General features: G+C 51.6%; 2 protein-coding genes across 2 annotated transcripts in view; one reads left to right on the top strand and one right to left on the bottom strand.

The window, feature by feature from the left end:
• The window catches only part of MROH2A (maestro heat like repeat family member 2A), a gene marked incomplete at both ends in the record, with an annotated part of 32,966 nt that extends 26,518 nt beyond the window's left edge, over nt 1–6,448 (top strand). The window contains 10 exon segments of the mRNA XM_082841610.1: nt 266–403; nt 838–952; nt 2,143–2,259; nt 2,328–2,510; nt 3,030–3,151; nt 3,153–3,183; nt 4,637–4,768; nt 5,384–5,486; nt 5,747–5,812; nt 6,339–6,448. Of these exon segments, the coding sequence (XP_082697736.1) occupies nt 266–403; nt 838–952; nt 2,143–2,259; nt 2,328–2,510; nt 3,030–3,151; nt 3,153–3,183; nt 4,637–4,768; nt 5,384–5,486; nt 5,747–5,812; nt 6,339–6,448 (1,117 nt within the window).
• Nucleotides 6,449–9,885: 3,437 nt separating this feature from the next.
• Nucleotides 9,886–26,787, bottom strand: HJURP (Holliday junction recognition protein). Its single transcript, XM_082841115.1, has 9 exons — nt 26,669–26,787; nt 26,393–26,459; nt 23,913–23,968; nt 20,403–20,496; nt 18,098–18,162; nt 16,817–16,909; nt 15,265–15,343; nt 11,380–12,974; nt 9,886–10,175 (listed from the first exon to the last, which is right to left on the bottom strand). Exons 1-8 carry the CDS (start codon nt 26,762–26,764, stop codon nt 11,401–11,403), a joined length of 2,124 nt encoding a protein of 707 aa, XP_082697241.1. The 5' UTR covers nt 26,765–26,787; the 3' UTR covers nt 9,886–10,175; nt 11,380–11,400.
• Nucleotides 26,788–27,499: the final 712 nt, after the last annotated feature.

Raw genomic sequence — 27,499 nt, forward strand, 5'->3', positions numbered from 1 at the left:
ACCCAGAGGCCCTCATCTTCCCCTCCTGGTGGGGAGAACTTTCTGGAAGCTGATCTTACGATCTTCCTTCCCATGAGTCCAGCATGGTGTGGTTTTCGGAGTTTGCAGACCACCGTCTCACAAGATTGCTCTTGGCCCCTTGACTGAGGCCCTGAGTATATTGGGTGCCCCTTCACAGACCTGGGTGCGGAGCTTACCTGTCTGAGGTTCTGTGGGTGCTCCCGGCGGGGTAGCCGTGTCCTGATGGGGCCCTGCCTTCTTCCAGGATCACGATCAAATCCATGCAACTTTTGTTCCGGAAACTCAACAGCGAGCCTCTCCTTCGCACCCTGGAAGAGCAGGGCGTGTGGACACTCCTGAAGAGCAGCTCCACATTCCTGCAGGGAGTGAGCCTGCTGGCCAGGTGGGCGCCCGGCTCCGCGGGGCTCCATGTCCTTGATGGAAGGTCTGGGTCGTGGCTGCATGCCTCGCTCCGGGGGGTTGCCACGTTGACCTGCATCCCAGGCTCTGGGTGGCAGGAGGGTGCAGGGCAGAGGGAATCTTTTCTTCCAGCCCTTCCTGCTCCAAGGCAAGAAAGTGAGGTCCGAGGTGGGTGGGGATGCCCAAGGCCACACGGGGCTTCTGAGCTGGGCCAGGATGGCAGGACTGGGAGCTCCTTCCCGGGTCCTGAGCTCTCCTGAGTGGCCCTCATTCTGGTGCCCTTTTATGAAAAGCAGATGGAGAGTCAGTACTTCAGTGACCCCCTGGCCTAGGAGCTCTGCCCCCTGGGCGCCCTGCTGCAGAGCAGCTGTGCCCGGCAGGAGCTGAGAAGTCCCCACTGCGGTGCTGTCCCTGCAGGCTGTGCGTGCAGAACGCCGAGGGCTACCGGCAGAGGCTGTCGGAGCTGGTGCTCAGGGGCGTGGCCTCGGAGGCCCTGAGCTATCGCATCAGCAGCACGGCGGTCTGCGTGGAGGTGAGGCCGCTGGGCGGGGCGGGTTAGGGTGGCGCTGTCCTGGGGGCTCATCTCAGGGCAGGCGCACAGGCTCTGAGTCAGGGGTCGGGGGGAGGGGCGGGTGGGCAGGCGAACATCCGTCATTTGTGTGTTCGTTCACTCATTCACTCCTTCATTCGTTCATCACGTGGATAATTCGGGGCGGGCACTGTGGGAAAGAAGGGCTGAGACCTGGCCTGTGCCCTCAAGCATGGCAGCCAAGGGATGTGTGACGTGGTGAGTGCCAGCAACACCCGGGGGCCAGAGGAGGGCTTCCCTGGGGAAGGCCTTGCAGGAGGGCTCTGAGCGGCGAACCAGGCTTTGCCAGGCAGGAAGGCCGGGAAGGGAGTCAGAGCCACTGGGGCCCAGCTACCCTTCCACGTAGCTGGGGCATTTATGGGGTCCTGAGGGAACTGGCCAGAAACCTTTTAGGAGAAATTTTCTTGGCTGCCTGATGCCCAGTATGTCGTAAGAACCAACCTTTGGCCTGCTGCAGGGGCTGGCAGACATGCTCTGTAAAGGGCCAGAGAATCAATTTTCAATTTGGGGGCCACCAATTTGGTGTTAAGCTTTCTTACGTTTTAATAAAACACACTCATATGTGTGCGTGCACACACAAGACACGCATGCACACACGCGTGCCAGAGGGCTCCCTGTAGGCCTGAGTCCCTGGCATTTTGGGTGCTAGAACAGTAGTGACTCTCTGAGTCCCAGGTGAGTGGAATCCATGCTTCTTGTGCTTTTCTGCTCAAACACAGTGGGCATGGCTCTTGTGCTCAGTGGCCATTCCCATCCTGTTAACTGAAGAAATAAATGACGGATGAGTGTATTGATATAGGTCACACTCACCTAGGATTTCCCACGTATTTCCTCATCGGATCCTCACAGCGACCCTATGAGGCAGGTACTGGTGCCGCCCTCTTTTTACAGATGGGGAAACTGAGGCTCAGAGGGGTTGAGGCACTTGCCAGGGCCCCACAGCTGGCAGGCGGAGGAGCCCAGAGCTGGTCCTGGGAGTTGGGGCTCAGAATCCTCTCCTGTTCACAGAGAGACAATTCCGCGCACTGAATGTCACCACACGTCCTGTTTTGTGGCTGAGAAATGGGCCTCTCTGAGGGGTAATTGTAAGAAGTTCTCCTTTCCAGTTCATGAGTGTCCCGATCCTGTACCAGGAGAAGCTGCTGAAGCCGGCAGTGCTGATGTTGGAGAAGAGCGTGGACCAGGACGTGGCCCTGCGGGTGCTTTCGCCACGCGCCCTCGGCGACATGGCCCTCCGTGCCCCCAAGAAGGTCTGAGGGGCCGATGCCGGTGTGTCCCGGGGAACCAGGCTCGGGCTGATGGCTCCCGTGCCCCGCAGGTGAGGCAGTACCAGAAGCTTTTACTGGAGAAGTGCCTGTGCCCCCTGAGGGGGCCTGTGAGCACCAGCGTGACCTCCGAGGGCATGGAGACCCTGGCCAAGGTCCTGGCTGAGCTGCGGGAAGGGGACGTGGGGTCCGACTTCCATGCCGTCTCCGAGCGGTGCAGAGCCTTCTTTGACCACGTGAGTCCGCACTGGAGCCTTGCTCAGCCCTGGCCCTCATGGGGGCCCCTCAGAAATGGCTGCTGAGTGGACGAGTGGCCACTTCTAATCCCCTAAAGAAGAGACGCACCCTGGAACAAAAAGGGGTACAAGGTCTGACTTGTTGCTGGTGTTTCGACTGGCTGATCGTGGCATCCGATAAAAAATAAAAGATCTTCTCCTAGAGCCTTCTCCCCGATTTTAATTCCTCGCAGCCACAAATGCTCTTTGGACAGCTGTGGCATGCGAGATGGGGACTCCGCTAGGCGGCGGTGGGCAATCAGATCCAGCGCAGCCCTCATCTAGGGAAGAGAAGATCACAAACACCAGAATAACGCCCAGTCCCGAGAGCCCTGCAAGAGAGACTCCATCCTGATGGAATGACCCAGAAGGCTTCGCAGGGCCCGAGGCATTTAAGAGGGTCCACCTCTTAATGGCTGTGGTTTTGTTGGGCTTCCTGCCTCCCAAGTTTCAGAAATTGTTTGTCCACCTCCGCTGCAGGAGAGCGAGCTACTGCGTTTAAAAGCCTTCGTCCTCTTCGGGAAGCTGGCAAAGGTGGTCAGGATTTCCAAGAAGCATTTCTTCAAAGAGGAAGTGAAGAAAGCGTGGGTCCCCCTCATGCTGCTGCCAGGATCCCTGCTCCAGTGCAGCCCAGGTGAGACACACCTGGGCTTTGTGTACAAAGTCCAGGGCCCGCTGTCCCCAAAAGGAATACACGCTTTGGGGCTGCCAGCCCGGCTAGCTGGGGTGTCCCCTTCCTCGCTCAGTCTCCCTGAGACCCCAAAGGCCATGATCTGCTGGTTCCTCGCGCCAGGCTGGGAAAGGCTCCAGTCGAGATGACCCACAAACCGGCTTATTGAGGAATCTGGGCTCTGGGGCGGGGGGAAGCATGGTGGAGTTTCCTTCTTCTCCAGGGGCCTTCACCAGCCGCCCTTTCTTTTACCAGATTCTATAAGTTGCTTTCCCTTTTGGGAATTATGACTCGGTCAGGTTTAACACTCCCCTTAAATCTGTCCTCTCTGGCTCCCTGTGGGGCAGGCTCGTGCTGAGGTTGCCGGGAGGACTGGAGGGTGCCTAGCTTTCCCACCCCTTTTCTCCCCCTTCTCCGAGGCCCGGCTGCTCTGTTGCTTTGGGGTTGGGGGAGGCCCACACCCCCTCGCTTAGCTCCCGCATCTCAGGCTAACACTGGCTGCCTGGGGACACACGTGTACGGAGCCCCTCGCCCCCTGTGCCGCCCATGACCCTGACCTCTGTCTTCCCTGCTCCCTGTCTCCATCTGTGGACTGGGGAGGGGATGGTGGCTGAGATGAGGGGTGGTCCTGCCGCCCCTCAGGAGCCGTGGGGATGCGGCTGGCCCCAAACGAGGCGTCCTCAACAGAGCGTGTTCAACTACTGTCTTAACTCCGCTTCTGGGGCCACAAGCTTAGTCCCCTCAATCTTGCTGCTGAGAGCTGAGGCTTCCACGTAGGGTTGGGGATTGAGGTAGGAAGTGACAGCACACCCAGAAAGGTGACCGAGAGGGTTTAATGAAGGGGCCACAGAGAGGAGAGACCAACACGGCTTGGGGCCCCAGCGGGTGCTGCCCGTCCTACTCCCGGGGGAACAGACACCCCAGCCTCCCTCCCGGCCCTCCAATCAGCATCTTCCTGTGCCTAACCCCACCGGAGGCCGGAGACTGGGGGGCCTGGTTGCTGCAGGGCACAGGGACAGGCAGAACTGGTGGAGGGGATCCGGGGGGATGAGAGAGCTCACTCCCATCGTGGCAATCGCAGCCAGGCCCCTGACCCCCAGTCTCCTGGAGGGGCAGGTCCCCGGCGGGGCTGCTGAGGGCACCAAGGTGCTGGCCAATGGCTGAGGGGCCGAGTGTGGCTGCACCGCTCCCAAGGGGTTTTAGTAACTGTGCACACAGGCGTGACATGGGCTGGTGGCCTTGGGTCCCAGGCATCTTCCCAGGGCCCACCAGCCTGCCCTTCTTTGGCTCTCTGAGGCTTTTGGGGGCCGCCCTCGAGTTTACTGACGGAACGCCAGTCCTGACAGCCCCACCCCTTGTGTGAACCCCCTGGGTCTGCCTGACACCTCCCCTGCTGTCCTGTCCTGTGTCCCTCTAGGCCTTTGTGGCTACCATGTTTCAGTGTGTGCACTTCTGGGGCTGGAAGGCCCTGGAGAGCTCCTCGGACCAAAGTGATGCCATTGCCCCCAAGGACATGACCAGTTTCCAGATAATCCTGTGCTCTGTCTTGGTGAGGAAGCTGAGGGGGGATGGCCCCATGGGAGGTGGCCCCCGGGGGCGTGGGGCTTCATCCTGTGACCTTGCGTTCACCTTCTGGACGTGCGGTGTTGAGACCAGCTCTGTCCAGCAGAAAGAGAATGCAAACCACATACATACCCATTTTTAAGATTTCTGTTAATGTGAAAAGAGGTGAAACCAAATTTAATAGTAGATTTTATTTAACCCAGTAGATCCAAATCATCATCATTTCAACATGCAATCAATATAAAATTATAAATGTCATCATTTACCTTCTTGGGGTAGTGTCTTCAATATCCAGGAGGCACTTTACACTTAATTCAGACTAGCCACATGTCAGGTGCTCAAGGACCAGGTGTGGTCAGTGGCTACCATATTGGACAGTGCAGGTTGTGGGCAACTGTAATCTCTCTGGGCCAGAGAAGAATAACTGAAGACTGAAGGTCCTTAAGTTGCTCAGCTACAAATCTGCTGTGTGACTTTGATATGTGCACTTGCCCTCTCTGGGCAGACCCTTCAGCCTCAGACAGATGGGACTGCTCTTTGTGAGCAGCTGGTCTCCAGGATCTCATCCTCCATGGCTCTGGGTGCCACTTGTTTTTTGCAGACTCGGAGAAAACCTGCCATTCTCTACAGCTTCTTGCTAGAAACAATGACGTATGTTAAAAGTAACTTGTCAAGGATCAGAATTGCTGCATGTAACCTGGCAGGTGAGCAGGCAAGTGTTTCCTGATGCAGGAGGGAGCTTGAAGGCCATCAGGTCAGACCCAGACCTGGAGCAGGGGGACAGGTGTTGGGACCTGGGTTCAGGTGGAAGTCCCTGTCTGTGTGTCCCAAGGAGCTTCCTACATGCCCTATTCTCAACTAAGCATCCTCAACTAAACCCTCAACAGGGACCCTCCTAAGGTGAAACCAGATCTCTCACTGACCTAATATTCGTGTGATGAACATTTCCTGGCTATCATTTCAGGAATCATTATAAAGCAGATGTCTGCACGTTACCTTAAAAATCTGGACTTTCCTACATTACGGAATTGTAAGTAATGGAGACTCAAGTATGAGTCAAAAATGAGTCCACTAAGCTCATTTGGGAGCTTAGGGAAACTGCCTGAGGGGAGAGGCAGCTGACCCTGGTTGTCTTTGGGGATAGGGGTGTAGCCAGGGCACAGAGAGGTGGATGAGCGGGACGTGCGATGGGCTTTCCAGCAAGACAGCTCTGAGGGCTCCCTGCGCTCTCTGCCTGCTCCCTGCCACACACTTTGATGAAATAACTCGCCCTGATTCCTATGGCCAATCCACACAGCAGTTGGGTCCTGTGGGTGGTCTTTCTGTCCCTATTGACGTAACGGAAGCCCCCAGAGATGGGAGATGTGTGTGGAGACGTGGCTGCCACCTTCTGAATTCACACACAGTGGGGTGAAGTCCACAGCCCCTGTGAGCCCCTCGCCCCGCAGTCAGCTCCCCGGACAGGGCTTTCATCAGCACACACTGCCCAGGGCAGGCAGAGGGCGTGGGCCTGGCCTCGAGGGTCCCCATCCTCTCCTGATTAAGCTCGCTCTCAGCTCTCCGGGAGCTACAGCTGGACTCGGATCCTGGGGTCCGGAGGGCATCCCTGGAGACTCTCACAATCTTGGATACCTGTAGTCATCACTGGCTTTTGGCTTCACCCTAAGGAATTTCCTAGGTGGTCTGAATACAGAATGTACCTGCCTCTCCCCAGCGTGCCAACCCACCACGGTGATGCAAACCACTTTTAATTTAGTTTGTAAGAAAAGCATTGTTCTTAAATAATCAGTGTCCCTTTCTTTCCTCCCATTGACATAAACCTCCCTTGCCATTTGGAGAGCAGATTCCAGACTGTAAGGTGATGTCGCCCCAGAGCCAAGACAGTGGGACAAAGGGCAACTTCACTCCCGCTTCCCCCGAGTGTGTGTAGGTCCAGCAGCTCCTCTCAGCCCAGAGGATCTGGAGCCCCCCTTGTGTCTTCACCGCATTTCAGCTCCACAGTTCCACCCATGTAGATGGTGTGTCCATTGCCAGGCACTGTGCTGGGGTAACCAGAGGAGCCCAGCTGCTGTCTGGACTCTGCTTCCAGGGACCCCACTCTTAAAGGGACAGGAGGCATCTACCAGTGACCATGATACGCATCGTGGTGAGGGAGGGTGGCCGCCAGTGGGGCAGTGCTGGTGCCCGTGCAGCGCACAGGGAGTGTTCACAGCCAGGAGGTAATCCGGGGGGGTTTCAGAGAGGAAGTGACACCACACCCTCTACGCTCACCCTTTCCACATCAGGGCCTGGTGGACCAGGATGGGGAGGGACCCAACAAGGCCTGGAGCAGAGCCCAGCAGAGGGTCAAGAAGGAGGAATTATCTCCAAGCCCAAGAAACAAGCAGGCACCACCCTGGGCACCATGGGCGGAGGTGCTGCTGAGCACCCGGAAATCAACCTGCACCAGAGGCTTCCGGGAAGCGTGCTCTCACACTGTTTGGCGGCTCCCGTGGAATAGACAGTGATATCTCCCGCCAAGGGATGAAGATCGTTGCTGCCAGAAGACTTGAGTCCCACTGACACAGTTGAAAGGGATGTGCCCTTCGGTACAGGTCCTGGGGGAAGCCATACAATTGTAAAATCAGGTCTCTGATCAATTCCCTTAATGCCCCTGCGAAATATTTCCAGATGATTTATAGACCCAAACTCAGAAAGCAAAAATTTAAGACAACATAGTATTGTCTTAAACCTACCCTACGTTTTCCTTTAAAAGTAATAGAAGCCAGCAAAAGTAAAGCATCAACTTTTCTATGTTAAAATATATCTTCTGTACGATAAAATATCATAAAGTCAAACAAGTCGCAGATGGAAGAAGTTACTTGCAATTTATATAAAACTAGATTGATTCATATAATTGGATTGGCATACAGCATATGCCCACATCAGTAATAGAGCAAATTAAAAAGCAGTATCATGAAAGAGTGCTTGAAAAGCCAGGCCCCCCAGGAAGGCATGCGAACTGCAATGCTGTGCATTTCACACCCACAACAGTGGCGCTGGCTAGTGGCAGCGTTGTGGGGAAATGGGACCTTTTATTATTGCTGGATGGAGTGCAAATGGGATTAGGCATTTGGGAGAGGACTTTGGCAATAATTATGGAAGTTGAAGACACGACCAAGTCACCTCTGGGTGGGGCTGCAGGTCGACCTGCACATGTGCACAAGGATGGTGGCTGAAGAGTATTCTTAGCAGCAAACACCCAGTGGGACAGTGGGACACACCAGCTACCTAAGGAACTCTACAATGAGACCCATGTTCATCAGTCAGCTCCTGTCAAATGCAAGCACCTCTTGGTGAGACAAAGTTGCACAGTGCATACAGCCCCGAGTTATTTATGTGAAAGTTAAAAACACATACCATTCTGTATAGTTAATGGGGTCCTTTATTGGCAGATCCTATAAATTGGCTGAGAGGATCTAGCCAACTTCCTCTAGGCCCTTCTGCCACACCTTCCTCCCCTAGGCGATACAGCATCACAAACTCAGTTTTCCAGCCTCTGGCAGCTAGGCCTGGCCAGTCAGACTTCGCACGACTGCTAGGTATGGAGGGCGGGGGAGGGAGGCCAGGCACAAGCAGTTTTGGGCAAGGATGATAGCTTTCCTGTTGAAGGAGAAATGGGGGTTGTGCTCTTAGGAAGCCGCAGGCACGCGGGAAAGGTCTAGAATTGCAGGGCCATACCCATCCGGTCTGAACCAGCAGTCCCCTGCCAGCCTGTACTGAGGGAAAATGAACCTCCTGCAAGGTGTAAGGCTCTTGGCCAGGCTCTCGGCTCCAGGCAGTGCAGGCCCTCCCAGTTCACAGGGCTCTGGGCTGAACATGGCCCCCCAGATTCACAAGTGGAAGCCCTAATCCCCAGTGTGATGGTAGCTGAGACAGGGCCTTTGGGAGGTAATTGGGTTTGGATGAGGTCACAAGGGTGGGGCCCCCATGACGGGATCAGTGCCCTCCTAAGAGACACCAGAGCTCCTCCTTTGTCCACATGACACGGCAAGAAGGTGGCTGTCTGCAGGCCGGGAAGTGGGTCCTCCCAGAGCCCGACTGTGCTGGCTCCCTGATCTCAGTCTTCCAGCCTCCAGAAACAAACTTCTTTTGTTTAAGTACCCAGTCTTTGGTATTTTGTTACGGCAGCCAGAACTGAGTAAAACACACAGGTAATGTCCTAGTGAAACAAGATGTGGGTGGAAAGCGTACATCAATACAGGGAGAATGGTCACCTAGGGACGGAGGGTGGGAAGGAAAGGTGTGCAACTCAATCTCATCTCTAAACTTTTACTTAAAAAATCCATTACACACAGCAATATATTAACCATTTACTCAGGATGTTGGTACATGGGTTTTGTCACTGTGTTCTGAGTACTTGAAATATTTTATCTAAAAAAGTCACTGTCCAAGGCCAAGTTATAAGGGGGGAATTTATACTTGGAGATCATTGAAATCCCACCAGGGAGAGATGCGAGAACCAGCGAATTGCCAGAGCTCCCTGCGTTCCCAGCGTCTACCTTGGCCCATTCCAGTACAAGCCAATAAGCCCTCTGTACCTTATGGTGGCCCAGATGAGAAACTGTCTCTACAACTGAAAAAACAAAAACAAGAATTAAAAAATTTAAATGTTATGTGTATCAAAAATATAGACAAAATTAAAGGGCATAAAAATTAAAACAATCAAAAAACAAAACAAAAGAAAGTCACTGTGATATCCTATTATAAACAGCTCCAATAAAAATCATGAGGTGTCATGGGTGCTGTGTCATGGGTGCTGAGTGACTACAAGTGTGTTTTGGGACCATCACAGGACTGTTTATGTTTTCATCTAAGAATACTAGGAATTACTTTTATGGGTTAAGTCGTACGATGGTTCAATTTGCTACCTCCTATTATGGAAGATACCAAGTCCCATGGGTCTGAATTTAAAAGACTAAGCAGCTGTATTTTCCTTCCAGGATCACTGTATCCAGGGCTGAAACTTAGGTTTCATAGCAAACGATTTCTCTAAGGAAATAGGAAATGTAAGGGAGGATTCTCTGGTCACATCTAAATGTAACAAAGAAAACATGAGAAAAATCGGCCTATAAAGAATAACATTAAAATTTTTAATTGGTCAACTTTATTCAAATAATTTCCAAGAACCCAGAGAGTCATCTCAACGGAACCAATTTCATAGAAATTTGCTTTGAAGGGCAGATAAGCAAAGCAAGTTGTCACATATTCTTGAGAATTTAAAAAAATACATAAAAATCAGAGAGGAAAGAGGGAATACTTCAGAATAACTTGGCAATAGATTTTCAGCTTTGAGGTTTTCTAACACGAAATCACTTTTCTCTTCCATCCTGAAAGATGTGTTGTTCTTTCCTCTAAAAAAAAAAAAAAAAAAATGGATTTCAGTATAATTCTATTTTAATTCCCATTGCCTGCCCTCAAAAGCTTAACTGTTGTATTCAACTCCATCGAATATATATAAATATTTGAGTCATTATAGAGAATGCTATGATGCTTAATAAATACCCGACGGAACGTAAAGAAAAAACAAAGTAACGGTAACCCCTCAGGCAGGCAGTGCAAACTGGTGGTTAAGGCCACGGGCTTTCGAATCCTGGCCCAGCCATGCACTGCCTGTGTGGATTCAGCAGTTAAGACTACATTTCCTTATTTATAAGAAGAGCTAGCAGTGCCTACTGGACAGAACTTATCTAATCAAAGTGTTCACATGGGGATTAAGGAAGGAAGGTGTGAAAAAGGGTTAACACGGCCTGGAGCACAGAGGGCACTCAGAGGTTAGCCCTTAAAATTCCTTGCGTTCACAGCTCATGCAGATTCGGTTCCTTTCCTCAAGAAGTTTATAATGTTAGGTAGAGAAAGAAAAGAAAATACAGAAAAATGGTTAAGTATGTTTATATTGTAGTTCCAGAAGGAGCCGGCCAAACCAAACTCAGTCAGATCCCATCAGCCAGTGGACAAGTGACATGAACTCGGGATACATCGCCCAAATTCCTGCGTGCGACACGCTGAAATGCATGCTGGGAAAGCTGGCACCTACGTGAGAAAATTTAACCACTCAGGGCGGCTTCCCTCTGGAGAAGATACAATGGTGCATGCAGGGTAAAGCTTCAGCTTAAGGCACCTGCACAAGCTAAACCGTGGCCAAGGCTGGGGAGCAGATGGGCTTCAATGGGGAGGACAGGAGACCGTGGGCCGAGCAGCAGCGTGTGGTCCGGCCCCTCACGTGTGTGGGATGCTGCTGGGGGTTCTCCAAGGGCTGACTCCTGCTCTGTCCCCAGGAGGGATCCAGAAGGGGTCAGAGTTGTCAATTCTAGATCAGTTTTGCCTGCAACAGCTACGTTCTGAGTGTGAGGTGAAGAGGCTGGAAGTGACAGTTTGACAAGGATGGCATAGTGTCTTAAGGGAAGCTTTTTAGAAACATCCCCTAAATGCATTCCAATAGAAAATGTGTAAAAATGCTGATTTTAGAGGAAGGGAAAGAATTTGGGAGAAAGTTCGGAAAATTAACACCTAAGGATCCTGTTGCAAAACACCCACATTCGACAAACAGAAACGTACCTTCTTCTCTTCCAAGGTGGCCTATACAGAGCCAGCCTCTTCCTCAGGCCTCGGGATGGCTCTGCCCACAGGTGAGAAATCCCAGGGTCCAGTCCACCGTCTGCACACCTGAGGGTCTGATAATCGGCGTCGCTTTGTGGGGACTTGGTGGCCCCAGCTGGCATCGAGAGCAAAACCTGTAGATGGAGGGGCCCGAATTGTGTTTGGGCCGAGGGGACTTTTAATGCTCTGCTGGGGTGATGATGACAAGCTTGGGGGGCCCTGGGAGCCAGAGTCTGGATGGAATTTTCCTGAGAAGTCTTCTTTTGGATACCGAACTCCCACACTTGCTTTATCTGGAGATGCTCTGGTACCTGAAGGCACCTGCGTCTGCTGAAGCGATTTTTGGCAATACTTTTGATGAAGCTTGTCAAATTTTTCTTTAATGTCATCGTAACGATCCCTGGCACAGCCTGGAGGCTGTACCCTGGGTACTGAAATGGCTTTGTTGAGTGATACCGACTTCCTAAATCCTCCCGGATCATTTCCTTGACAAGCAAGGTCAGAGGTCTGCTCCGAGCGGCCCGGGCTGCATGTGGAGTTGGTCTTTGAAAGGGAAGGGAAGGAGTCACTCTTTGGTGGGCAGCTACCCTCTCTGATAGATCCTTTGCCCAGGCTTTCGAAAGCCTCACTCAACCTCTTAGCTTTTGCTCTGCGGAGAGGGCTACTCGGCCTGTGGGCTTCTACGCCCTGGGGGCTCCCAGGGCTTGCTGGACCACCTCTGTACACATCCACAGCCGAGGAGCCGGGAAGGTATGTCAGGCAGGGCTGCTTCCTAAGAGTCGAGCAATATTCCTGATGAAGCTTGTCAAATCTGATTTCGATCTCCCTATAACGATTCCCTCCCTCGCCCGGCGGTACTCTGGGTCTAGAACCTATTTTTACAGGAGAAATCAACCAGTTTAATGTCATGAATCTATTTTCCTGATCAAGATGATACACTGCATTGGAGTCTAAGTAAGTCAATGAAGAATGATGCTTCTGAGGCGTTCTCGGAAGCTCCTTCCAATGTGAAGCGAATGCGTGGATCTGGGGTTGGTTTACTTCAAGAAAAGCCCTTCCCAGTTTTAAACCCATCTTATGGCCAGAAACATCGAGTATGTTCTCGCGATCTCTTAACACTGCCACGTCCTTCGCAGGTTCGGAGCCGGGTGGACGTCTCTCCCGGGGGCTCCTCCGAGAGCGCCCGCCTCCTCTGCAGCTCGTTCTGTCCATTCTGCTCTTACACCTGTGCCTCCGCTTGGAGCTCCAGTTCTGGCGGATGAACGTCTTGGTGGAGATGATGCAGGAGGGCCTCGCACCCAGCAGGCAGCTCATGGAGTGCAGCATGCCTGCGTACAGATCGCTGAGCGTCGCGTTGCAGATGTCCTCAGCCTCAGAGCATGGGCCGCTTGAGAAGCTGCTGCCACCGGTCCCTCCCTGTAAGGAGATGCCATCACCCCTCGGCACCAGGGCCAGGCCTGCTGAGCTAGAGTGCAAAGCATCACCCTCTCTGGGCAATGAAGTTGGCTGAAATGGGCCACCGGGACTGTCTTCAGAGCTGCCACCGTAGTATCCTGGAGAAACACACACACAAGGCAAAGGCACGTTAACCATTTAAAACCGACCACATGCAGAGATCAGGGAACCGAAGGCTGGATGGGGACCAGGGTTTTTACTTTTTTTTAATTATTATTTTTAATTGAGATATAACTGACATATAACATTATGTTAGTTTCAGGAGTATAACATAACATTGTGAGTTCTTTTTTTTTTTTTTGTGGTACGCGGGCCTCTCACTGTTGTGGCCTCTCCCGTTGCAGAGCACAGGCTCCGGACGCGCAGGCTCAGCGGCCATGGCTCACGGGCCTAGCTGCTCCGCGGCATGTGGGATCTTCCCGGCCCAGGGCACGAACCTGCGTCCCCTGCATCGGCAGGCGGACTCTCAACCACCGCGCCACCAGGGAAGCCCTGTGAGTTCTTTTTAAGCAATACGAAAAACAAAAGCAAAAGAAAAATTCAGAAATATTTGGGAATAGACTCTTCTCAGAGATTTCTTTCTAGCTACCAAAACAATTTACTCTCCACTGACCTTCCTAAAAGGAGTCTTCCTTCCCTGTGTGATGGTTTGGAAATCGGTTGCCTTGTCAAAGATTAATTAGAAACCAGAAAATAATGACCCTGTTTGCCTACAGGGCTGGGTGGGGAAGGGAGAAGCCTCCTGAACACACCTCTTCACACGGCTTTGACTTTTGCATCATGTTAAATGTTTTACATATTAGAAAAATAAAATTAAACCAACAAAGATGGGGATAACTCTCAAACTGAATACAGACAGGGAACATGACCCTGACTGTATGTCAGACTGACAACAACCAAAGGAGAAAATAGAATCCAAATAACTCTGAACGCGCTCCCTCAGTGGGATGTTATCTGAGGATGACAACGCTGCTTGGAGATCTGGAACCTTCTTCAGCACATTGTTGAGCAGAGTGGTACCAGGTGCTGTGATTCTGAGGCCACTTTGTGCTGCACGACTGGCCAAATGAGCCTCGTTGTTAAGGAGGAGCCAGCGGGGGCTGGGGGAAAACACTGGAATCAGGGTGGGGGAGGAAGAGCTCAAAACCCCACGGGGACAGGTCGGAGGACGCAGAAGCCAGCACGGAAGGGGCTCTTCCAGGCTTAACGGGTGATGAAAACTGACAACAGATTCTTATGTGAATTAAAAAAAAAAGAAAAGAGCCCATGCGTTCTTACTGATTCTGGAAAAGTTAAATAAAGAAAAAGCATGTTGGGGAGGATAAAGGAAGGGAAAAAAAGAAATGGAAGGGAGACAGCTCAGCCTTCTTTATACAAGAATGCCAACGAATGCAGGCAGGGGGAATGGCAGAACCAGAAAAGGCCTGTGTTCGGCCCCAGCTCAGGCAACGGTCATGGCGAGATGCTAAAAACCATGGGGTGCGAGGGTTCTGGGGAAAAGGCTACGAGGCAACTTCAAGGGGTCATCCACAGATGATTCCAAGGATAAGAGGCACTTCTGCAGTGAGAAAACTGGTGGGGTCTCTGCCTCAACTGTGCAACCAGACTCAAGTCACCAACAATGGGACAGGCTGACAGGACGTCCCGAGAGGACCAAAACGTCACCTGTGTAGTATTTTTGCCAAAAATGTTTAACATAAACTTAACCACATATAAGTCCAAATTGAAGGACATTCTGCAAATCTACTGGAGGCCAGGATTATTCAAGAAAGTCAATGATGGCAAAGATGATGATGGCGACAACGGCAAGGCCGAGGGGCCCTTCTGGACTGAAGGAGACAGTCAGCACGACAGGTGGTGCCCCAGTGGGTCCTGAGCTGGTTCAACAAACAAAAAAGGCTGCAAATGACAACGATGGCACGACTGGGTAAAACCATATCGTGTCACTGTGACATTTCAACGTGTGCCAAGTTTAATGTGGTTCTGAGGGGACTCAGCCTGTTCTTCGGAGACACTGGAGCATTTAGGGATGGTATATACACGAACGCAAATACATACACACACGTGTACATGCGTGTATGTCGGGAGTGATGGAGCAAACGTGACACAATGTGAATTGCTAAATGTAGGGAAAGGATGTTTATTGTATGAGTCCTACATTTCTGGAGATTCAAAAATTTTCAAAATGCTAAGTTGGGATAAAGAGCTAATTAGCAATTAGCATGCGAGTTCCAGAAGGAAAGAACACTTTGTTTCTTAACACGTAATAATTTACCTATGACGTGCACGTGTCTCTCACAGTTCGTGGTGATGAAACATGCCCAGCGCAGGGCGCCGTGGCTCTACCACAAGTGAATGGTCTGTGCAAAGTTTCTACGTCACACTCACCTCGGGCAGGCCTGGAGGGCGAGGCCAATGAAGGGACCAGGGTCGTACGGGTGTCCTTTCCCTCTCCGTAACTGGCACACTGAAATCAAAGCAGATGACTTTAACAAAGGAGTTGTCAGGTGTCGGCTCGGGCTTCCTGCCCCAACTGCTCTCCCACCCGCTGACGGCGCATCCGTTTGCGGCTGCAGTGGTGACACGCGCGACCATGATGACAGACAGCGGCCGGCTGGGCCTCCAGCAGTGGTGGGAAGAGCGGTCTTAGCAAGATCCAGGAGCTCTGCCCCCATGGCCTCCAGGTATCGCCCCCTGCCCCCCAAGGGCCACCACCGCCCCACGTCTGCCAGAATCTCTCTCGGGAGGTCTGGCGGCGTTTCCTCCTCCACCGTTATCCTCTGACAGCAAGGACGGCCGGTCCAGGTGGATGGAGGGAAGGAGAACCCGTCGCTGGGACAACGGAGCTGGTCCCGGCCGTGGCCTCCTTCCCCGACCGGCAGGGCGACCAAAAGGCCACGCTTGCTGCTTCCAGACACAGGAAAAAGGCGTTTCTTGTACATCCGCTCGTTCAGATACAGGCTTCTCACTGTCAGCAGCAGCGTAAGAAAATATCCATGCTCCTGTTAAGTTGGCTGCCTCTGAGATGAATTATTTATTCCAGAACACATACTTCCTAGTTATTTGGTATTAAAATGTCCTTTGGGGGCTTCCCTGGTGGCACAGTGGTTGAGAGTCTGCCTGCCAATGCAGAGGACACGGGTTCGAGCCCTGGTCTGGGAGGATCCCACATGCCACGGGGCAACTGGGCCCGTGAGCCACAACTACTGAGCCTGCGCGTCTGGAGCCTGTGCTCTGCAACAAGAGAGGCCGCGATAGTGAGAGGCCCGCGCACCGCCATGAAGAGTGGCCCCTGCTCGCCGCAACTAGAGAAGGCCCTCGCACAGACACGAAGACCCATCACAGCCAAAAAACAAATAAATTAATTTAAAAAAATGTCCTTTGTTTTAGGAGATGAGACTGACAGGACTTGGAAAACTAAAGAGTTGGCATCCTTGCGTGAACTCCACCTTTAGCCTTTTGCTCTCCTTCAGGCAAAGCTCTAGGAAACTGGCTGCCAGGCCTGGGAGAGGGGCTGATGAGCTGCCCACCTCCCACGGGGTCCACCGTAGCCCCCGATCTCGCCAACATCACCGCCGAAGCAGGCAGAACAGGTGCCCTGTGGCCCGTGGCAGCCCCGGTCACGGCAGGGAAGGAGGGAGGTGGGCGCTACAGCTTCCCTAATTCTGTGGCTTAAAAGCCCTCTGCCTGAGGGTGGGGGCCCTACTAGATCCTTTGAGCTGTCCAGAGCATAGCGGGCAGCCGATCCCGCTGCCCGAGGGTCCCAGAGTGTTTACTCAGGAAGAGCGGCAACTGGGGAGCCTGTGAGCGAAACGGTTAGGAAGCAGCCGTTGAAATGCTCTTTGCAGGCTCTGTAGCAAGTGAACAAGACGAGATGACACCTCAGTGTGTCTCTAGTTCATGGTTTACTTATATGAAGACACGCCCTAGGAAACATTACCTCCAAACACCCTTCATCCTGCAGCAGGATATCCACTTGTGTCAAGTACTTCCTCCTTAGCTCATTTTTCAGTGGGCTCCAGGGCACTGCAGGCTGACACCAAAGAGAAGTCAGTATTCGTAAGAGCTGCTGGGTACAGCCGAGCTCTGGGATCCTGGGACACACTGGCAAGCCCGTTAGTGTACATGTCTTTAAATGAAGTTCCTCGAAGTCACTTCTTCACCTCCTACTGTTAGCAGCACAAAGTGGTCCAGCCCCCTCTGAAAATCTACCTGACCCTGGAATCCGACTTTAGGGAACTGACCCAATGGTAACAATCCGAAAGAAAATAGAAAGACAAAACATACCAGTTTGGAGAAGTTTATCACAATGTTACTAGAACAAGAGAAAAAAAGAAACAATATTCTTTGGCGAGTTTAGGACACAACTACTGGAATTGACCCCAGTTGGTATGTTTCTAAGAAAAGAAGTTCAGTGTCCAACTCAGGGGACAGGAACCCTTGCCTCTCCTCTCCCTCACCTGCCATACACTGGAAATGGGGGGCCTCAGCCTCCACTGTGCACCCCGGTGGCGCTTAGTCAGGGCCTGGGGCTGCAGACTGGGGGGACACAGGAACACACCGGGGAATGGCCGACACCTTGGCCCTTTACTGTCAGGGCCGCCTGCTCCCCTTCACTGCCACCCCGACACAACACCTCACCACGCACCCCTTTCCTCCCCCAGGGCCACCACCTAATTCTAGGTAGACACTACAAGTCACACACGGGTGTGTGGGCAAACCCCTGTACAAAAGTAGTGCTTTTAGAGGAAAACCACATGCCAGCTCTTCTGGCATCTGACCCAGGGGTGAGGTCAGAGGCTCGGGTGGATTCCGTCCTGTGTGTTCCCGTCCATCCCGAGGGCTGACCTGGAAATGCTCCCGAGAGCACCTCCCTTATGACACCGTCTCTATGGGGAAAGACCGACTCAGAACCCAACTTTCTACACCGTGAGGTCGGTCAAGGCCCAGGGCACACCGGGATTGTTCTATTTGCAGAGGGAACGTCACCCAACATTTACGTAAGTTCAGTAAATCAGGCTTGAACTGGGGCAGTACGTGCTGAACCGAGAAGGGGTGACTTGCTGCCTTAGGGGATCTGAACGTGGGGACAGAGACTTGAGGGGTGATGTCAGCAAAGAGCGAGCCTCAGAAGGGGACTTACAGGAAGATGCAGGTCATGAGAATGTGTACTTGTCCCCAGCCTCAACTCTGTCCCTTCATTACAAAAGACAGGTCTTACCATCAAGTTACCAGCAACCACATCTTCTTGGAATAAAGTTGTATCAGTATCACTGCTTACTGAATCTAAAAGCAAAGGAAATTTCCATCAGAATTTTTAAAGAAAGCCTGCATTTTTCTCTAGAGGATAGTTTTTGCATTGCTTGAGTACACTTTACAGTGAAAACTCCTATTGCTTCAAGTGGCCCCCTTTAATAGGGACATGGCCATCTGTCGCCATGCAGAGAAACCATCAGAACAGGAACACGCCCAGAGTCGGGGAGACGCGGGAAAGCAACTTCTATATCACCTCTGGCTCTTTCCATGGCCTCTGATCCTGGAAGCTGAGTCCCTCTAGGCCAGCACTGTCCAGTAGAACCTTCTGTGATGGCGGGAGGTCCCCCAGCTGCTGTCCAGGATGTCAGCCACTAGCCACACGTGTCTGTTGAACACGTGGAATGCGGGTAGGGAGGCTAGGGAACTGAATTTTAAACTTCACTTAATTTTCAATGAATCTAGTGGTTACCACACTGGACAGTTCAGCTCAAGAAGAACTATTTCTACTGATTTCAAGCAGTGCAGGAAATTCACGGACCCAAGGCTTTATGGAGTTAAAATTCGGATTGATACAAATAACACCCATGAGGAAACATCTCCATCAAGTTCTTTCTAGTTCTGATCTGAAAGACCACCGGTTTCCCCTTTAGGACTCCACCCATATTTCTGACTGCCCAGTGCGGGCAAGGGCCTGGGCAGGGCGGCCAAAGGCTGCAGAAAGGCCAGTCCCACAGGACATGGGTGTTCAAGAACAATTACAAAGTCTGTAATTACTCAGCTGGTTAGCTGCCACAAGGGGAAGAGCCAGGTGTGAAGCACACAGGTAAAAGTGGGAGTCTGCTCCGATCTGGGGACAAGGGTCTTCCAGGGGGCAGCGAAAAGACAGTGGGCAGGTCAGGCATGGTCTGAACTCTTTTCACTTTCAGAGGAATGGGCAGCCATTGCAGCGCTTTGAACAGAGAAGCCATGTGACCAGATTCGCACGTTTAAAGGTGTCAGCGGGGTGGAGGCCAGGTGGAGACAGGAGCTGGCACCGTGGGGGCGTGGGGCAGAGCGGCAAGAGAGACGGTGGTGGCAAAGGCACGGGACAGCGCTGTCTCAGGTATGAGGAAGAGGGAGGGGCTGAGGCCAAGAGGATGCTGGGTTTCTGGCTCATTCTACAGGGAAGACGGTGGTGGCCTTGTCCTGAGGACAGGTCTGTTGGGTTGGCTTTTTGAGCTGAGATATGCAGAGTGCAGACAAAGAGTTCAAGGAGAGAGGCCGCTGGCAATAAACACACCCAGAGGGGGTCTGGGCACGGGATTCCACTGGAGTGAGGGAAAAAGATGCCCAACTCTCGGGAAAGGGCACCAGCGAAGGTGGGAGGTGGGACGATAGAGGAGCTGACAGGAGGGAGAAAGCCCGGGGAGCTCAGGGGCACTGAGGTCACGGCCAGACTTTCCAGAAGCTTTGAATGCTACTGAGAGGACAACAGGATAAAAATCAAAGAATGCCAACCGGATTCAGCCACGTGGCCGCCGGGAGCCTCACCACAAGGTGTGCTTTTGAACCGGAGCCAGAAGCCAGAAGGGGACCAGCTGAGGCGTGCACGGGGGCAAGAACACCAGAGGCGGTGAAACGGGCCACTGGTACAGACTGGGTTGTGAAGGGAAGGTGAACACAGGGAGGCAGCTAGAAAGGGGCCCGAGACGGGAGATACGAATTCTGTTCTGTGTGTTCAAGGTGAGAGCAGATGGGATGTACCCAGGATAGAGGGAGAGGCTGGGACAGAAAGAAAGATGATGGGTGGATTTCTGAGAAAACAGACTGGGCCAGGGGCTCAGCAGCACGGCTAGCCTGAGGAAGGGAAAGGAGGCCCCACAGAAACAGGAAGCAGGAGAAAGGATGCCTGCAGGGCGCGTAGGAGTTAGTGGTCCATGACACCAGCCCGCAAGGGCACATCAAAGTCTTACTGTTAATAAATTCTTGAGATTAATCTTTTTTTTTTTTTTTTTGGCAAAAGGTCAAAACAAAACAAAATGGGTGGGTGGGGGTGAGGGCTTTATTATTCTAGAATATTCGAGTACCGTTTATGTGTCAAGTACCACAATGTAACTGTGAGCGAGACAGCTCCTTAGAAGAGCTTAGAAAGAAGTAACAGGGCACTTTCAAATGTTTTAGTTTTTAAAATACACCTTGGAAAAAGTCAGAGTGAGGGATCTAGACTTGAAACGTTCTGACAAAAAACCCACGTCCCTCCGGACCTGGCTTTCTAGTGCCAGGACACTCACCCTCAACTTGTGTGCAGGGCAAGGGAAGCTCATGACCTCCAGCTGGGACTCGCGTGGATCCATCTGTCCTGTCGTCTGTCTTCACCGGGGAGCCCTTGAAGTCGATAAGATACGCTTGATTCGGTCATAACACATTTCAAAGCCACTGTCAAGTAACACACTGAAAATCCTTCCTCTTCCTTTAGCGTATGAGAGAACAGGAAGTTTCCTGGGGCTTCTCTTCTAGAATATTATGGTACAAAAGGCCTCAAAACTCCTAGCAGATAGACAAGCTTTCCCTTGGAAAAGAACAGAGCTTTCTTCCTCTGGCTGTGCCAAGGGCTGCTGCCTCAGAAACCACTTGGATGGTAAGTGATGGAGCAGGGAAAGTGGGGAAACAGGGGCACGGAGTGGACAGGCCCAGGACGCCCTGGCCTGGAGGCGAGCACAGGGCCAAGGCCAAAACGAAACAGAACACAACTGTCACCAGACCCTCGGGTAGAATCCGGAAACTCAAGAGGCCCCTGGGGGACCTTCGGTGACTTTTTTATCTTAACAGTGAATTTATCTCCATGTCACGAGACCCACAATTCCTTTAAAAGCCTCAGCATGTGGTGGGACCCTGGCTTGGGGAGCCACTTTCAACCTGAGCTCTGGCCACGGGGCGGTCAGCTGTCCTGACCAGGGCTCAGCCCACAGGGCAGTCAGTGGGCCGCCCCCGAGGAGGCCGTGCTTCCCTCTCTAGAGCCTCAGCTGCACAACTGGCCTCTCTAACAACCATAACGAATGCCATGGATGGGCTCTCATTAGGGAAACTGGAGAATTCAAGATGCCAGATTGGCTAAAATATTTTTAGGACCACCCCAGGCTTGCAAGAACAGGAGTGAGAACGCGGTGAGGCCTGTCCCTTTCGGGGCAGTGCCCAGGCATCATCTCCTAGGTGTCTGTGAATCCTGCCTGGGGAATGTCACCACCTTTGCCTTGGGGGAGCTGGGATGGGGCAGAGTGTCTGGAGCTGTTTTGTGTCTGGAGGCATCACAGAACTTGGCCTGAGAATCATGGGGAAGCAGCCAATCGGCACCAGCGTCTAACTACAGGCAGCTCTGGGGTCGGAAAGAGAACCCAGGCCATGTGATAGGACAAACCCTTGAGTCAATGCACAGCCCACGGGGCCTACTGCCTCCACAGCCCCAGGGCGGGCAGCAGGTGGTGACCTGAGTGAGGCTGTACATCTGAGTTGTCATCACAGACCACGCCCAGTTTTCTAATCCCAGGAAAGGGGCTTAAAATTCCGTAGATTCCAGGGAGGGCTCCTCCTAATTTTAAGTAAAAACATTAAATAAATGTCCAGATGAGAACTCTTTGCCACCAAGACCATTCAAGCACTGGCTGATCAGTGGGTACCATTATTATGTATAATTTAAAGAATGCATATCCTTTGACATAATGATCCCACTTCTTGGCATTTACTGAACAGGGGTGACAGCACTGGGAAGAGATAAGAAGGGTTCTCTGTCTCTGTATATAATAGGGGTCTAAATAAAGTTTTATTGGAACATAGCTGTACCTGTCTGTTCACCTATTGTCCTTGGCTGCTTTCCCCTTACGATGCAGAGCTGAGTGGCTGCAGCAGAGACCCCATGGGCAGCAAAGCCTAAAATATTTATCATGTAGACCGGCGGTCCCCGACCTTTTTGGCACCAGGGACCGGTTTCGTGGAAGACAATTTTTCCATGGACTGGGGGCGGGAGGGTTGGGGGGTGGGGGTGGGGGTGGGGGGATGGTTTGGGGATGATTCAAGTGTATTACATTTATCGTGCACTTTATTTCTATTATTACATTGCAATATACAATGAAATAATTATACAACTCACCATAATGCAGAATCAGTGGGAGCCCTGAGCTTGTTTTCCTGCCAACTAGATGGTCCCATCTGGAGGTGATGGGAGACAGTGACACTTGAAGTGTGTTGCTTATGTCCAGTCTAGTCCATAAGATGCAGCTTAATTGTCACTTGTCACTCACTGATAGGGTTTTGATATGAGTCTGCAAGCAACTGATTTATTATGGCCTCTGTGCCGTCAAACCTCTCTGCTAATGAAAATTTGGATTTGCAGCCGCTCCCCAGCGCTAGCATCACCGCCTCAGCTCCACCTCAGATCATCAGGCATTAGATTCTCACGAGGAGCGTGCAACCTAGATCCTCGCATGTGCAGTTCACAGTAGGGTTTGCGCTCCTATGAGAATCTAATGCCGCCGTTGATCTGACAGGAGGCAGAGCTCAGGCGGTAATGTGAGCGATGGGGAGCGGCTGTAAACACAGATGAAGCTTCGCTGGCTGGCCTGCCGCTCACCTCCTGCTGTGCGGCTGGTAGGGTCCATGGCCCAGGGGTTGGGGACCCCTGATCTAGCCTTTTGCAGGAAAAGAGCGCTGATTCTGACTTATAATAAAGGAAAGTGAAAATAGCTAAATGACTAGCAATGAGAGAGCAGGTTTATTTTTAAAAAGGAGATTGAATTATACAACAGATGACAAAGAGGAGTTTTCACAATATGTATCAAGTGGAAAAAAGAGGGTAAAAAAAAGTGTATTTAAAAGAAAAAAGGGGATAAAGAAATGTGTATTTATAAATACATATACAGGTGTCACAGTATACTAAAATATTATTATTATTAGTGACTATCTCTTACCTCTGCATATACAAGTCAGGTTAATTTTCTGTAGGTATATGTATTTCTAACATTTCTATGACTAAATGTATTATGTGTTAAAATAACCAATCAGGAGGAAATTTGATTTCAGATTTGCTGTTAATTGTTATGTAACCCTAATGCTGATGTTTTCATTCTTGGGCACCGGCTCCCCAACTGGCCACGGGGAAGCACCACATGGTGAGAAGTGGTGATTAAGAAGATACCAGACATCCTTACAAAAGTCACTGCCTCAAAAAATCAAGACACCCTGGGTCTCACAGTAGGAAGGCCCCTCCCATGAAGGTAACAGATCACATAGCTGCTGTGTCCATGGATAAACTCGGGAAAAACACACCTGGGTTTTAAAAGGTAGTGAACGGCACAGGGCACCCTCTCCCTAATCTCTTGCTCCTTTCAGAAGAGGGAAAGATGCCTTTTTGCTTCCCGGAAGGACCTGGATTTGGTCTTTCCTGTACGGACCCGGCAAAGCAAGCTAGTAGCTATGGCTGAAGCTGGGGATGGGGGAGGTCTATCCAGCTGGCTCCACCTTACAGGTGGGTTCCAGTTGTCAGAGCCCCTTGGTCCATGGCAGGGGAAACACAGGGGGATGCAAGGGGCAAGAGCATCACAAGCTCCTGCCTGCACTTGACAAGCAACAGAAGACATGCGTCTCAGTAAATCCTTACACACAAGAAAACAGGGCAGTTAGGGTGAGAGAACTGTGGAACGACACCCTGCAGTGGCCCCTGGGCGCAGTTCCAGCTCATCTCCACCTTCATTCACATCAACCTTCCTCCACGGCAAGGCATGGTGGCAATAAAATTTGACATTGAATACCTGGATTTGTCCCGTATTTCTTTCCTTTATTAATCTTCCTCCCCAAATTCGCAATCCTTAAGAAAAGAAATAAAAATGACTACTTAAGTAATCATGAACACTGAGTTTCTGTTCAATCTGAATTCAAAGAAAACCAAAGTGACAGGCAACAGCAAGATCTAATATAACCAAGACATAACCAAGCCACGTTCCTGATGTTCTGCTGTTTCTCGTCTTTGTGAGGTTGAAGGTTTTTCAAAAATCAACACTAGACAAAAATCTGTCGTTAACGAAAATCTCTCCTACCTGGTAGGTAGCAAGCAGCTCATTGAACCCAGCATTAAGCCACAAGTTAAATGGAAACAACGAACGTATGTATGCCAAGTACTGTCCTCAAAATACATATACTGAGAGTAATCCATACACTACAGAGAGAGAGATCGCTTTTCGAGGGCAACCTCTCTACCCCACGTACCAGGCAAGTGCTGTCTCAGGACAATGTACACGTTACAGAGCAAGCCCTCGGCACAGGGGGTAAACACTGAGCTTTGGAGTCCTGCGCTTACTAGCTAGCAGAATCTGGGCAAGATACTCAATCTCTCCCTAAACCTCCGTTGGCTCCCTGGTAAATTCAATCATTGGGTTGCGAGGCTTGAGATGGTGGTTGATGATGGTAACAGCAGCAATAATTACACGGTGCTTACTCTTCCAGGCTCCAGTCTATCCCTTTCCAAGTACACCTCATTTACAACTCACTGACATAAAACTCGTATGGTACTCTTAATTCCTTTTGGATAGATACCAAGTTCACTGTAAGGATGGGGACAGAGGCAAGGAGAAGGTGAAATAACCAGCCCAGGTCATTTGCCCATGTGGTGAGGCCAGGCTGTAAACCCAGGGGAGTGACTCTCTGGGGTCCTGACCACTGAGCTGTGTGGCCTTTCCAGAACAGAGCGACGCTTGAACAGAGGCGCTTGGAGTCAAACCAAAGCTTTGCCACTTTGGCTAAGTGCCACAGGCAAGTTCCTTAACTTCTCTCTGCTGTATCCTCTGCTATGAAACACTGATGATTCTAACAGTGCCCACCTTGCAGGGTGTTGAGAAACCTGAGACTCTTAGAAGCACAGGTATATGCTTAGCTGTCAACATGTGAATGACTCTTACTCACCTGCTGTCTTCACCATAATCAGTGTGGTTGTTAGCTCCAATCTACCCCCTATGGTTTTGCCTTAAATTGCAGGAATTCACCCTGTAAGAGTGGCCAGCTAGCATTTAATCAAAAAGTCCACTTCCTAACTGAGTGCCTCTCCAGGGGAAGCTACAGGTCTAGGGAGCTGCACTCCCATCAGCTAGAAATTTGTTAGAACACAGACCCACCGAATCCACATCCAGCATTGCTGTCAGTGGCTCCAGGAATCTGTTTCCACAAGCTCTTCAGCAGGTCTTCCACATGCTAAAGTGTTTGATGCTTGACTACTGTTCTCATCAAACTGGAGTCTGAAATGAGTTTTCACTGGTGAAATTAGTGGTGTTCAAGATATGTGAACTGACCAAAACATTCCAGACACTGCCCATCCTTGCATGAACAGGCCATGAAAACACTGTGAAGCCCGTTGACAGCACCCTTAGGAATGATTCCTACACACTCCTGAGTCCTGCATCCCGGTTAGACTTGTCACCACCTGACAGAGGCCAGAGTAACAGAAACCTACTACTGGAATACCTTAGCTTCTGCCTGAATGAATTTTTCACCCAGGGTATGGCTAGGCCAGCTGAAAAAGCAGAGATAGGATTTCATTTAATCACGAACTGTTTTGTGTCTGTCTGTCTGGTGCACAGCAGAACCGGGTCTGAAATTCACTTTCCTTAGTAGGTAATACTGAGTTGGAATGAGGCTGAATGGCAGGCACTGACCTCACCCAGTGCAAACTTTCTCCAGCTATTTACCAAAGAGAATCCATGAGATTTAAGTCAGTTTGCAGCATCAACCATTAAACAGAATGGGTCCTTCTCCTTAGATTCAGGTCAAATTCCAAAGTACTCAGAACGTCAAATAACAGTCAATACGAGTGTTTACTAGTGCCAGGCACTGTTCCAAGAGCTTCATCTTCTGTAACTGTCACAATCTCCACGCCAAGTAAATATTATTGTCATCATCTTTCCATTTTACAGGTGAAGAAACTGAGTCACAGCCTGGCTAAAGCAATGGGCCCAAGCTGACATGGCTATTAGACAGCCAGCGGGGATGCCAACCCAGCAGGGGACATTTTTAATGAGGATGCCTCTATGTGTCATCAGAATTCTGTCTTAATAAGTAATTCTGTTGGAAATAAGTAATTTAAGTAATTTATACGTTCAGGGGAACTAGTGACGGTTTAGTACCTACTAGGTGAACAAGGTTTATTTTCAAGAGAGCAGGGACAGCATTTCAAACTCTAGTAGGACACTATTCTAGTTACACTCTTAACCGTAAATATTCAGAAAGGGGGGCTGACTCGTACCCTGGGGCGTCTCGTAGGTCAGCGTGGACATCTGCACCACCGGGGCGTCCTCGAAGGGCTGGTTGTACTGCGGGAGAGGAAGGGGCATCCCGTCAGATCGGAGGGCCGAGGGGAACCCCTGACCCGCGCTGAGAAGGAGCCAGCGCGAGGCTGCAAGTCTCGGGGGTCCCGAACCCCCGTCTCTGCCCCCCAGTCCCCAGCCCTGCCTCCTCCTCCCGCCCCTACTCCTTCCCCTTCCGTCCCGCTCCCCCTCCCCTCCAGCGGGGGGAGCCGCACCTTCTCTATCAGCTGCTGCATGCGCCTCTGGAAGCGGCGGCGGCTGTCCCTGAGCTTCCGCAGCAGCGCGTCCTCTCCCAGAACCTCGCCCTCCATGGCTCGCAGACAGCCAAATGCCTACTTCGACGGGAAGCCAAACGGGGACTGCTCTCCGCGCCGCGGTTCAAATAGCGACTCCCGCCCTTCCGGCCCGCCCCTCCGGTTTTCCATTGGCTGTCTCGGAAAGGCCGGGCGCCGATTGGGCCTTTCAAACAGGTTGTCGCAGCTTTCTCCCAGCCAATCCTTTTCCGAGATTCCGACCCCGCCCTGCCCGAGGCGCGGGCACGGAGCGGAAAGGGGAGGCGGGGATCCGCCGCCTAACGCTGGGAGGTCGTTGGCGTGACCTTCCCTGTGCACGTCCAGTGCTTGTTAATCAACAGGACCACACGAGTATGATTTCTCCAGTCGTGCCCCGGAGATGTCCAGGTGACTTGCGCTGGGACTCGCCGCCGGTGGGGGGCAGCCCCTCACCTGAATGTCGCCCTGAGGCCTGCCCCGGGCCGGCTTTCTCGCCCAGGCCGCCTCTGGTCTCCGCGCAGTTACGAGAGCGGAGAGCCGAGAAAGACATCACGGAATAACGAATACGAAAGGAGCCAGGAAAGTGAACATGCATTTAGAAAGGAGCAATACGATAAACGTCACTGAATCCAGGAAAATATAATACGGTATTTTTTTTTTTTTTGCGGTACGCGGGCCTCTCACTGTTGTGGCCTCTCCCGTGGCGGAGCACAGGCTCCGGACGCGCAGGCTCAGCGGCCATGGCTCACGGGCCCAGCCGCTCGGACTCTCAAC

The sequence above is a fragment of the Leucopleurus acutus genome (genome assembly GCF_964270905.1).
Source record: "Leucopleurus acutus genome assembly, chromosome: 6".
NCBI lineage: Eukaryota > Metazoa > Chordata > Mammalia > Artiodactyla > Delphinidae > Leucopleurus > Leucopleurus acutus.

Bases quoted from the DNA above. Each gene is read 5' to 3' on its own strand.
- HJURP (XM_082841115.1), bottom strand. From the start codon at position 26,764: ATGGAGGGCGAGGTTCTGGGAGAGGACGCGCTGCTGCGGAAGCTCAGG. The intron at 18,163-20,402 runs GTGAGTGTCCTG...CTTTGCTTTTAG, and splicing joins GCCCTGCACACAAGTTGAGG to ATTCAGTAAGCAGTGATACT. The intron at 15,344-16,816 runs GTAATGTTTCCT...CTTTGATTTCAG, and splicing joins AGGATGAAGGGTGTTTGGAG to TGTGCCAGTTACGGAGAGGG.